The 12744-nt window shown below is 42.6% G+C and overlaps 1 protein-coding gene across 2 annotated transcripts in view; it reads right to left on the reverse strand.

The window, feature by feature from the left end:
* The window catches only part of ZFYVE1 (zinc finger FYVE-type containing 1), a 49556-nt gene that overhangs the window by 35663 nt on the left and 1149 nt on the right, over nucleotides 1-12744 (reverse strand). For both annotated transcript variants that reach the window (XM_061180992.1, XM_061180993.1), the window contains one exon: nucleotides 11382-12312. In XM_061180992.1, coding sequence (XP_061036975.1) covers nucleotides 11382-11894 — 513 coding nt within the window. In that variant the 5' untranslated portion in view covers nucleotides 11895-12312. The remainder of the gene's footprint in view (nucleotides 1-11381; nucleotides 12313-12744) is intronic.

Below are 12744 nucleotides of genomic sequence, written 5' to 3' on the forward strand. Positions count from 1 at the left end.
GCCTGACATGTAACAGGAAATCTACACTTATTTGTTAAACGAATAAATGGACACAGCACAGAATGTCTAAATGCTATATTCTCTCTGGGGAAGGGAACAGCGTAGTGTTACAATTAAGGGTCCAATCTGCCTCGACCACTCACTGACTTCAGAATAAAGAAGTTACTTAACTTCTCTGGGCCTCTGTTTTCTCTCCTGTGAAATGAGGATAACAACGCAATCTACTTTACAGGGTCACTGTGAGGATTAAGTGAGTTAATGCACATCAGGCACTCAGCACAGTGGAAACATGCAGTAAATGTGAGAAGCGCTGACTGACATTACTGCTGCAGTTGCCCTAGTCTGCCTCTAGGCCACACTCATCACCACCACCGCAGAATTTCATTCCATTCCATTATCTATCCCAAGCAAAAACCCTCCTGAAGGAAGGTTTCCAATAAATGCCTCATTAAAGAATCAGGGATAATGGGACAAAGGAAGAAACTTACTCAACACATACCACTCCCTCCCTCAAAAGGATGTATATTTTCAATTTAAAAAAAAAAAGCTGTTAGGACTTCCCTGGTGGCGCAGTGGTTAAGAATCCGCCTGCCAATGCAGGGGACACGGGTTTGAGCCCTGCTCCAGGAGGATCCCACATGCCGCGGAGCAACTAAGCCCATGCGCCACAACTACTGAGCCTGTGCTCTAGAGCCCGCGAGCCACAACTACTGAGCCTGCGAGCCACAACTACTGAAGCCCACGCGCCTAGAGCCCATGCTCCGCAACAAGAAAAGCCACCGCAATGAGAAACCCGCGCACTACAACGAAGAGTAGCCCGTGCTCGCCGCAACTAGAGAAAGCCCACACGCAGCAATGAAGACCCAATGCAACCAAAAATAAATTTTAAAATAAAAGCTGTTATAAGATTGCATAATACATATATTATGCATAAGAAAGCATTCAGTCTTCATAACAATGAGGTCACATGATTCCAAGAATTATTAGTACACTAGAGACTCCCTAAAGTGCCTTTCTCACAGTTTATGTCGAAGATCTTAATAGATGACACAACTTTATAAGGAGATCTTTGATGTCTGAGGTGGACACTGAAAGGGGCCTGCTTTCTGTTCTACATGGAATGTGATAGTGGAGCCCTGGTGAAGTAACAGTATAGCATATAACTATTTAAATAACAATAGTAACCACTCCAGCAATATCAGCCTCCTCTGAATTTCCATAATGGCCTCTCTATACTGCTCTGAGGTCATCCACCTTCTTTTTTTTTTTTAATTTATTTATTTTATTTACTTTATTTTTGGCTGTGTTGGGTCTTCGTTGCTCTGTGCGGGCTTTCTCTAGTTGTGGCGAGCGGGGGCTACTCTCCGTTGTGGTGTGCAGGTTTCTCATTGCGGTGGCTTCTCTTGTTGCAGAGCACGGGCTCTAGGCGCGTGGGCTTCAGTATTTGTGGCTCGCGGGCTCTAGAACGCTGGCTCAGTAGTTGTGGCGCACGGGCTCAGTAGTTGTGGCGCACGGGCTTAGTTGCTCTGCGGCATGTGGGATCTTCCCGGACCAGGGCTGGAACCCGTGTCCCCTGCATTGGCAGGCGGACTCCTAACCACTGCACCACCAGGGAAGCCCCACCTTACGTCTATGTATTTGGTTGTTGTGGTTGTTGTTGCTCACTGAGCAGCTTGTGGGATCTCAGTTCCCCGACCAGGGATCAAACTGGGGTCAATGGCAGTGGAAGCCCAAGTCTTAACAACTGGACCGCCAGGGAATTCCCTATGTATTTGTTTTCTATTACCGCTCGACTGTCCTCTCCTCAAGGGCGAGTTCAGTGTCTTAGTGCCACTTTCTATCTCCCTCAGTTGTCAGCACATCGTAGGCACTCATTAAATGTTTGCTGAATAATGATTAAACTGATTTATTCTCATTAATGCATTTTATTCATTCGACAAATATTATTTGAGTACCTACCATATGCCAAACACTGTTCTAGATGAGGATGAACAGAAGAGGAAAACAATCACTGTCTGATGAAAATGTTCTAAAATTGACTGTGATGATGGGTGCATAGATCTGTGAATATACTAAAAGCCACTAAACTATACACTTCAAACTGGTGAATCGTATGGTATGTGAATTATATCTCAATAAAACTATTTTTGAAAAAAGTAAATGCAACCTTAAAAAGGATTGAGATACTAGTGGCCTTCTTTTATTGTAAAATTAAGATAAAATTGTATACTTTTCTGTAGTTCTGTATTTTCAGTATTTTAACATGATAAGTCTATGTTATTTTTAATTGGAAAATAATAAACGTTGTATAAAAAAGACAAAAAAAAGCACCACTGCCCTCTGGGATGGACTGCTAAACAGGTACAGGGTTTTCTTTTGGGATGATGAAAATGTTTTAGAACTAGACAGAGGTGGTAGCTGCACAACATTGTGAATATACCAAATACCAATGAACTGTTCGCTTTAAAATGGTTAATTTTATGTTACATGAATTATATACCCCAATAAAAAAAAAAATCACTGTCCTCATAAAGCTTACATTGTAATGGAGAGAAGAAAGACAATAATCAAACAATATATGTGGTATACAAAATGTCCATCGACAAGTGAGTGAAGATATCACAGTATATCCACACAATGGAACAAATTACTGGCCACAAGAACCAGAAAGGGTGTGCAGAAAGAATTACGGGATTCTCAAACAGCCTCTACTCAGAGACAAGTGCAAAAGACAGTGGGGCTTTCCCAGGAATGAAGGCCTCTGCCATCCCTCCCCAGTCTTGCTTAACCGCTGAATTTTCATTTTAAAGTATTTTTCACAGAGATTACTCAAACTAATAAAGCATATAATTGACACTCAATAAATGTTTATGACTGCTGTTGAATGATACATGTAAACTGAATTAAGCTCTTTGAAAGAAAAGGTTATGAGAGATTATGGAAAACAGTTTAGCCATGTAGTTTAGCCATGTATTCGCCAGGCAGGAGAATGGGCTGAGAAGTAGAGGAATTTCTAGAATACTCTATGACTGCTGAATTGCTCGGGATTATGTTCTCTCTTAACTTGAACTTGGGGTGTCTGTGTCTACATGCCAGAATCAGGCTCTGTCTGTTCTCTTCCAGTACTCTAACATCTAGAGTCAAATTCCCTGGGAAAGACAGCAATAATCCAGTCAACAAGTAGAAGAAAATCAGGAAGGAGGAAAAAAAATTCCAGAAGCTACCAGAAAACAGATCATCCTCCAGTGAAGTCAAGCCAGAGGTCAGGTGCTTACGTATGGCGGGTATACATACTTCTCTACCCAAGGACTCCAGCCACCAACAAGCTAACCTCACAAACTGGTCAAAGAGAGCCTCTTAATTACCAGCCAAAAGCCATTGAAAAGAGGGGCAAAATGAACAAAACATCCTCCAGGGAAACATCCACCCTTTCCTGCCTCCAAAAGTTCCTCTGTGTCCCTTCCCGTAGGTGTTTCCAATTCTTCTTGCCTGGAACTTTCTACATCCTTGTTTTCTTTCCCTCCTTTGTGGTCTCGCCCATTAGCTTTCCTCTGGTTGCCCCTCACTGATCAAATGTGCTCAATACATTTAGCAGTTCTAACCTCAGCCAGAGATAATCTCTTGGGAGCTCTTCCCAAAGCAGGCAGGACTCCCCTGAAAAGTCCAGCCAGGCATCAGAAGGCTTCCATGTGACACAATCTGCAGGATAAACTCAAGAGCGGTACAGCCAGGAGATGCATCCACAGGGAAAACATACACTGTCAACTTAATAAGAAATCTGCCTTTTATATTAACCCTGACTCAAAAAGCCAAATGTTTGCTGAATTACAGAAAAAAATCAATCACTTCAAGGAACTGACAGACCAAAAAAAATCAGAATCACACAAACTGGAGGTAACTTGAAATAGTTAAAGATAGGTTCCCTGAAAAGCTGACTCACAGTGGTTTTGATGGCTTGTAGGCGTCAAATTTTAAACAGCCCTGGACTAAACAAAATAGCCTCCCAGGTTAAATGCCAGGAGCCTGTTACAACTGAATGAGCCCAAGGCTGAGAGAGCTCAGAAGATGCTGAGCAGAAACCAGAGGCATATAATGGGGGCTCTTTCATCATCCTGTTTGTCTGAGTCATCCTCAACCCTGGTTTCCCAGTAATACATACAATGCCCTCCCCTTACTACTATTACTAAACAAAAGGGCTTTTACTTGAGTTTCTATGAGTAAAAGGTGGGGGAGGTGGAGGGAGCCTTTGCTGTTCTACCAATTACTGCTTATTATTTTGACAGACAGCTCCTAAGCAGATCTATAGGAATTTTTTTTTGTTACATTTTTTAATATGGCACCTGATAACTGACCGTAAATATATTTGTGTTCTGACCAGAATTTGCCAAAGGGCTAACCAGCCACAGCACCAAAATTAGTCCTTACATTATAAAAGTTTGACCATTCAAAGAGAAAAATGGGGAAGTTCCACAATTTAGAAGATTATGATGCCCAGGTTCCTGACCTATTGACCAATTAAGTCCTGAGGGGTTTCCGCCAGCCTGTCTTAAACAGAGATCCTGGAAAGAGCAAGCCCCAGAAAGGTGCCCTAGGCCAGGAAGCGGAAGACAAGGCCAAGGGGTCACCCACAGGGGAGTCTAAGACAGAAGGAGCATAGAAATGGGGCAGACAAGCACAGGCAGTTTGTGGTCAAGGATTCTCATACAGTACAAAACATCCTCTGCTCTTTTCCATTCCTGAATCCCAGTAGAATAATGTCTCTTTCAGCCAATTTAAAAAAAAAAAAAAAAGCCAAGTCCCAGTATTTTGAGCCACACTATTCTGGGACTGTAAACAAGTGAAGCAGCCAAACAACGTGATGGGTCTTCTTAAAGGAACGGTTTCAGTGAGATGAGGTCCACCACTGACTTCACTGAAGGAAGGACTTGAAGACGACTCACCTTGGCCTTCCCTTTCAGACAGGGCCCAAGGCTGTCTATTTCTGAGTCCAGGAGGGCCTGCCCCAGGGGACACTTTCTTAGCTTCTCATTGACCACTCCTGGGTCACTGGGCTTCCCTATCACCCTGCATGTTCAGCAGGAGGGATTTAACTTCAGGAGTCTTTTGGCATGAAAAGCTCTGCAGATTTGGGGCTTTCCTGGTGGTGCAGATGTTAAGAATCCGCCTGCCAATGCAGGGGACACGGGTTCGAGCCCTGGTCTGGGAAGATCCCACATGCCGGGGAGCAACTGGGCCCGTGAGCCACAACTACTGAGCCTGCGCGTCCGGAGCCTGTGCTCCGCAACAAGAGAGGCCGCGATAGTGAGAGGCCCGCGCACCACGATGAAGAGTGGCCCCCGCTCGCCACAACCAGAGAAAGCCCTCGCACAGAAACGAAGACCCAACACAGCCAAAAATAAATTAATTAATTAATTAATTTTTAAAAAAATAAAGCTCCGCAAATCTGCTACCATCAGGGGTCAGTCAGCATGAAGATGAAACACGGGCAATTGCTTGCCAGTGTGCTGCTCTATTCTCTTGGAAAGGGGGAAGTTGTAGGAGGTTTGTAGAAAAGAGACAGTGGAGAATAAAGTGGTTGTGAAAGAAAAACTTGTACGGGGTTTAAATATTTATATATATATTAAACTTATATATAGACATATAATTTTATCATATACATATATATGATTTTTTTCACCTTTTCTCTGTGACTAGAAATATTCTGCTAAGACAAGATGTCTGAATCCCTCACAAGACTCAACAGATAGGAAAATACTACCCCCTACCTCCACTAAGAACTCTAATTGTTAGAACTTTATTCTTCTAACCTTCGAGTTATTTGCTAAGGGTGTCCTCTCTAACTTCAAGAGATTATAGATGACTTGTCAGTGTGGATCATTTACTTATTGTGGCTCTAAATAATGGGTCCATGAGTCATTTGGTTTTCCAAGTACAGTTCCACTAAGGTCTAGAAAAATCAATGAATACAACACAGAAAGTCTAACCATTTCACTAGAAAGGTTACAAAATATGCCAAAAGAGAATACTGATTTCAGAAGTTAAATTACTTCTGAGGAACGAACAGAACGAAAAGAGGGAGGAAAAAGTGGCGTATTGGTTAAATGTTTCCCACTTCACTGGAATCCAGATCTCCTATCACATCGAACCTTCATCTCTTAGATGAGTTTTCTCAATCTCAGCACTCTTGACATTTTGTACCAAATAATTCTTTATGTGGGGGTTGCCCTATGCCTTTTAAGATATTTAGCAGCATCCTGGACTCTATCCACTAGCCGGTAGCACATAATCCCCATGCCCCAGCTGTGACAACCAGAGATGTCTCCAAACATTGCCCAATGCCCCCTGCGGGAGCAAAACCTCTCCTGGTTGAGAACTACTGTGTTAGACAATACCAAATGAGATTATTTTAACTCTCTTTATTGTGTGAATTGAGTTCTTAAAGTTTTATCAATTTAAGTCAATAAAACCTGGGGTATTAAGCAGGTGTTATTTGCACAAACCAAATGCCTAGGAGTCACCACTGAGTTCTCTCATTCCCTCACCCCTCCACCCAATATATCAGCATTCCCGTTTTACATCCAAACTTTGTCCCAAATTCATCAATGTCTTTCCATCTCACCATGTCACTGATCGCACCAAATTGAAGCCACTTCTCCCCTCAGCATCTTCAATAGCCTCCTAAGTGGTTTCCCTGCTTTCCCTCTTGCCCTCCCACAGTCACTACAATCTAGTCTTCACACCAGCTCCTGTGACCTTCTAGCATAAAGCAGTCTGGTGCTTCCCATTACACTTAAAATCCACACTTATTTCCCTGGCCTACAAGGCCCCACAGGATCTGGCACCCGCTTACCTCTGCACCTCTATCCTCACCACTCTCTGCCAGCTCACTCCAGCCACAGAGGCATTCTTTCTCTACTCAAACATGCCATCCCACCTGCTTTCTGTTCTCATTCCCCTCTGCCTGGAGGTCTATTTCCCCAGGTAGTATTAACCATCAGGTCTTTGCTTAAAAGTCACCTTTACAATGAAACCTTCCCTAACTATCCGGCAAAAGTGGCTTCCCAGTCACTCTTCCTTGATTATACATCTGAACCACCTTTTTATGTGTTTGACATGTGTGAACTCTGCTCTCCTGGAGCCTAGAAAATGCCTGGCACCAGAACATATACTCAGTAAATGTGATGAATGAATGAATGTCTTTGGCTAGTAGGCCAGATGTGTCCATTTAAAAGCCACCAATGAGTTCCTGCTTCTGAGACCAAAAGTCAATCTCTCCTCAAATTTGCCATTCTAGTATACACTCAAATGGCAACAAGGTAATGATAAAACTGTCACCACCAAAAGGAAGCTTTTTGTCCTTTTAGGTTTTCCAAAAGAAACTAAATAATACTCAAATCACAAACAACAAATCTAGGAGACTCTAGGCCAGAGAATTTGAGGGAACCACACATAAGAATAACAGCCTACAAGCTACTAAAATAATCCCTATGTACTAAACTGAAAATGATCAAAACCCACAAATGCCTAGAAACATGAAAAGAAAAACAAAGTTGGGACCTAAATCATGGAATCTTCACTGCTACGAGGAAGGAGTTCTTCAATGGTAACGTCTTGCATTTATATAGAGCTATGTTTCATTTGATTCTCACAGCAGCCATGAGGAATTGGTGAGTTGATGCTATTGACCAGAATGAAGTTTGATTAGAAAGTTTAAGTGACTTGGTGAGACAGAACAGCAGTATCATAGAGCAAGGATCTTAGATCGCAAATCCTCTGCCACTAATCGTAACTTGATCTTGGCAAGTCACTTCTCTCTGTGCTTCAGTGTCCTCGTCTAGAAAATACAATGCTATATACGAAATGCTTGTATCCCCCTGAAATGCATATGCTGAAATCTAACCCCCAAGGTGATGGCATTAGGAGGTAAGGCCTGTGAGAGGTGATTATGTCATGAGGGTAGAACCCTTATGAATAGGATTAGTGCCCTTATGAAACAGACCCCAGAGAGCTTCTTTCTGCAATGTGAGGACACGGTGAGAAGACAGCTGTCATGAACCAAGCCCTCATCAGACACCGAATCTGTCAGTGCCATGATTTTGAACTTCCCAGCCTTTTGAACTGTGAGAAATAGACTTCTGTTGTTTCTAAGCCACCTCATCTATGCTATTCTGTCACAGTAGCCCAACTGACTAAGACATACAACTTACTTCATAGGGTGTGGTAGGCTGAAACTGCCCCCGACCCCCGAAGATGTCCACATCCTAATGCCCAGAACCTGTGAATACGTCACTTCATGGGGCAAAAGGCTCTGCAGATGTGACTGAATTAAGGACCTTGAGGTGGGGAGATTATGCTGGATTATCCAAGTGGATCCAATGTAACCACAAACACCCCTGTGAGAGGGAGGCAGAAGGGCCACAGAGAGACAAGTGACAACAGAAGAAAAAAGACAGAGAAAGGGATTGGAAGATGTTAACACTACTAGCTTTGAAGCTGGATGATGGGGCCACAAGCCAAAGTACACGGGAGGCCTCTTGAAGCTAGAAAGATAAGGAAACACATTCTTCCCTAGAGCTTCCAGAAGGAACACAGCCCTATCGGGTCCATTTTAGGACTTCTGACCTCCAACCAATGAGAGAATAAACTTGTGTTGCTTTAAGCCACTAGATTTGTGGTAATTTGTTACAGCAACAGTAAGAAACTAATACACAGAGTTCTCATCAGGACTCAATGAGCTCAAATGCTAAGAACAGTGCCAAGCACCACAGTAAGAGCTCTTTAAATTTCAACTATCATGAGCCAAGACCAGAACCCAGGGGAGACTCAGAGAAGTACTGCAGAAGCTAAGAAAATAAGGTTCAGGAATTTGGTAATATCAATCTAAATTTAAAATGTACATATCATTTGACAAAAAGATTCCATTTCTAAATAGATTTATAGGATATTCAACACATCCTTGGTTGTAATAACTCAAATATCCCTTAATAGGCTAAAATTATAGAAAAACCATTCAACAGAGTACTAGCCAGCCTTTAAATAATGAGGTAGACCTCAATGTGCTGATAAGGAAAATTCTACAAGATGTATCCTTCAGTGAAAAACAGCCAAGGACAGAACAGCAAGTATATCAGATTCCCTTTTTGTTGAAAAATTAAAAGGATACATACATATATTCGTAAGTATACGTGAAAAAAACTCTAGAAGTGCATGTAGTTAACTGTTAATAGTGATTGTTCTAACGAAAGAGACTAAGGGTATGGAGTAGGAGGGAAACTTGTCATTGTATGCCCTTTCAAATGAGTTTAGTTTTGTTTTGTTTTTTACTAAGTATGTGTGTGATATTCATTTCTAAAAAGCTGAGGTTGAGATGTGACATCACCAATCAAGTATTTATGCGCTGACAGCATGCCCACCATTGTACGTGATCCAGGGCACAAGACATGGTCCTGCTCTCCAGGAGTCTACAATTTAGCTGAATTCATCATCTAGATTTATATCAGACAATCATCTCTCTAACTGTTTTAGACATTCACATTAGAAAAGTGAACTAGATATTTTCCCCAAGTACTCTTCCACCATGACCCTATGAGAACAAGTCACCACCTAAAATTCTTGTCCCATCCATTAGTCCCAACCAGTGCTTCTTACAATTAATAAACTGTTATTTCCGGGGAAGTGGTCAATGTTTATGAAGGGAGAAATCTTTACAAAACAACCTAATTATATACACATTACACACTACAAGAAAAAAAGATGGATTTGTCTGCTTCAGTACACTTCCTTATATTTTCTTAATTCTCTGCTAAGAAATATGTATCAGTGCTACAAAAAGAAAAAAGAAAATACATCCTCCTCCCCTCAAAAAATACTCTTTTTGGTGCTGACACAATATCCACTGGTTCATCCCATATCTTCCTCTCATTTTACAAAAGTGACAACAATTCGAAGTATGACTTTCCAAAGGCTGACGTTAAAGAGAACTGGTGGCAAAACCAACAGGAATCATCCAAATCCAAGTGTTCCATTTGTAAAACATTTAGTGCACACTGTCACCCAATTAGAGCAGAATCCATCGAGGAGACACTATTGCTAGCAAGGGAGGCAGAATGGGATCTGGCTCACTCTTCCATAACTCTGTTAGTTCCTCTCAACCAAGCAAGAAAAGCCTGTGTTAGCAAAGTATTTAGCTGACAATAGACGTACACAGAAATCATGACGTAATTCATTTCCATAACCTTACCTAAGGCGGAAAAAGATGAAAAATACTCACTGGGTAATTAGAAAGTTTTCAAGCGGTAACTTACAAAGGTACTCCTCCAATCTGGAGACTTGAGGAGTCATCACAGCTAAAAGTACTGAATGTACCACAAACACTCCCTGATACTGACAAACACAACAAAGTGGTGCTGGACTCCACGTGCCAGGCCCTGTGATAAGGGCCTTTCCATTTCTATTCCTGATTTCTTTGAATCCTCTCAACTACTGCTGCGATGTAGAAGTGAAATTGAGGCATGGAGTTTAAATAACTTGCCCTTGGTTATACAGCCAGTGAGTGAAGCCAGGATGTGAAATGAAGCAGTCTTCATTTGTTAAGTATAGACATGATAATTGTACTACCTTCACTGGAAAGTATAAACATTCTACTACCCCTTTCCCAATCGCCCCGGTCACACACTTCCATCTCCCCAACTTGCTCCTATCAGACGCCACCCTCTCCCCAGCTCAGAATCAAACCAAATATTCTCCAGTCCTTCTGTAATCCCAGATGCCCTTACTGGCTTCTATTGATCAGAAGCCAATACATGAAAATAAGAGGTCATCTGGAGAGGATACTACCCTTACGAAAAGCCACTTTTCAAACACCTGTCTCTAAATGGAGTTAGCAGGGTGACAACTTACAGCTTTGCACTCCTATGGGACCCACCAGAAGTCAGTGTTTCTTTCCCTGCACACACACAGTCCCTCCTCATTCACATGTATTCACAACTTGCCAAAGTGCTCTCATTGAGAAAACGGTTCTAAATCAGTTCTTCCTGATAATAATCCTAAAAGTAGTAATGACAGCTACCACACACTGAGCATTTATTAGGTAACAGGCTTTACAAACACTGTGTCATTTCATCCTCACTACAACCCAATGAACTAGGCACTGTCCCCAGTTTATAAATGAGAAAACTAAGGCTCAGAGACGTAAAGTAATTCAGCCCAAGGTCATGCAGTTGGTAAGAAACTAAATGTGACTCCATGCAGATTTAAGCTTTCCGGGGTCTTGCCTCTTACTGATTAAAATGCGAGCTCCTCCTGGACCTCCCCTGAGAGCCAGCGGCCAACATCAGATCTGTTCCGCCACCACATGAATCCTACTACCACTGAGCGCTTACCTGAATTTCTTCATTCTCATCTACTAGGAGGAAACTCACAACCTTCTCAGTCACCTTCTTCCTCCTGCTGTCCTCATCCATCCCTTCTTCCTCCAGCAACTCCTGGACCTTAGCCACATGGTACACAGTAACGGGGTGCCTCCTTTTGTTACCCCCGGAATGAGTCCTCTTCTGGCACTCCAGGCACAAGTTGATTTTACAGGTCTGGCACCTCACGACTGCCCTCTGCTTCATACCTGGAGAATGCCCACTGGGGCCCTTGCAGGGGTCACAGTAAGGGACGTGGCCAGCTTTGAGTCTGATCCGCTCATGGTTTCTCAGGCGCTCCTGCCGATGGAGCTCCTCCTCGCAGCGGAGACACTGCAGGCTGCAGCACTCGTCACACTCGAAGACGGCTTCGTCAGTCCCGCTGCAGGTGTAACTCTCCTGGCACAACAGCCCAGGGTTCAGGCTCTTCTCTGCTGGGGAAGTCTGTGCACTCATATTCAGACCGGGAAGGAAAGCACCTACCATGTAACGGTACCTGGGCTTTCCCCAGAAGTGAAGACAAAGGCGTTGAGTCCTAAGACTGAGCACAGCCTCCACAGGGTTCTGAACACCCTTAAAAAAATGTTTTTAAAAAAACATTCGATGACTTATTAGAATTCTTCACACATTTACAAATGTTTGGATGTTTAATTTCCTGCTGCCAAGACTCCTGAATCAGCAGCAACGTTGACTTGGTTTGGTAGTTTCATCCTCCATAAAGTGCAGGCAAATATGTGGTTAAAATTAACTTGAGAGGATCTGTTATGGCTATCTGAGAGAGATCTGATGGGTTCACTGAGGTGGGCGCATGCATGGGGCCTCAGACACAAGGTTTTGGTAATGAAAGAGAGTGGTCAGGAACTTTTCAATATTATCCAGCTCAAGTCAGTATTTCAGAGGATACCTAGAATAGAGGCAGGAAAAGGATTTCACTCATCTAAAAACAAAAATGCACCTTAAAAAAAAAAAAAAAAGATTGTGATTAAACAGGCCAAAACTCCCAAGAGAACTCTCACTCTCACTTGTAAAAATCACACTGGCTCATTCTGATCCTAGAAATTTCTCCTCAAAATCATGGTTAAGCCCGCTCCTTTTGAAAACAACCACTACCTCTAGTCTCAAGGCATTTAAGAGACTGTGTTGCTTTATTTCCCAGACTGAAATTCTCTGTTCCCTCAGTTATTAAATTAAGAATCAAAAGCACTAAGCAAATAGTCCTTGGAGGGGCAACCCTCTGCACCCTTACCTGCACCCCACAATTGGGAGAAGTGGAGAAAGACGCTTGTAAAAAGCTAAAGAAACAATAATAATAAACTTTAGCTCCATCAAAGTCCTG

The sequence above is a fragment of the Eubalaena glacialis genome, chromosome 2 (genome assembly GCF_028564815.1).
Source record: "Eubalaena glacialis isolate mEubGla1 chromosome 2, mEubGla1.1.hap2.+ XY, whole genome shotgun sequence".
Lineage (NCBI taxonomy): Eukaryota > Metazoa > Chordata > Mammalia > Artiodactyla > Balaenidae > Eubalaena > Eubalaena glacialis.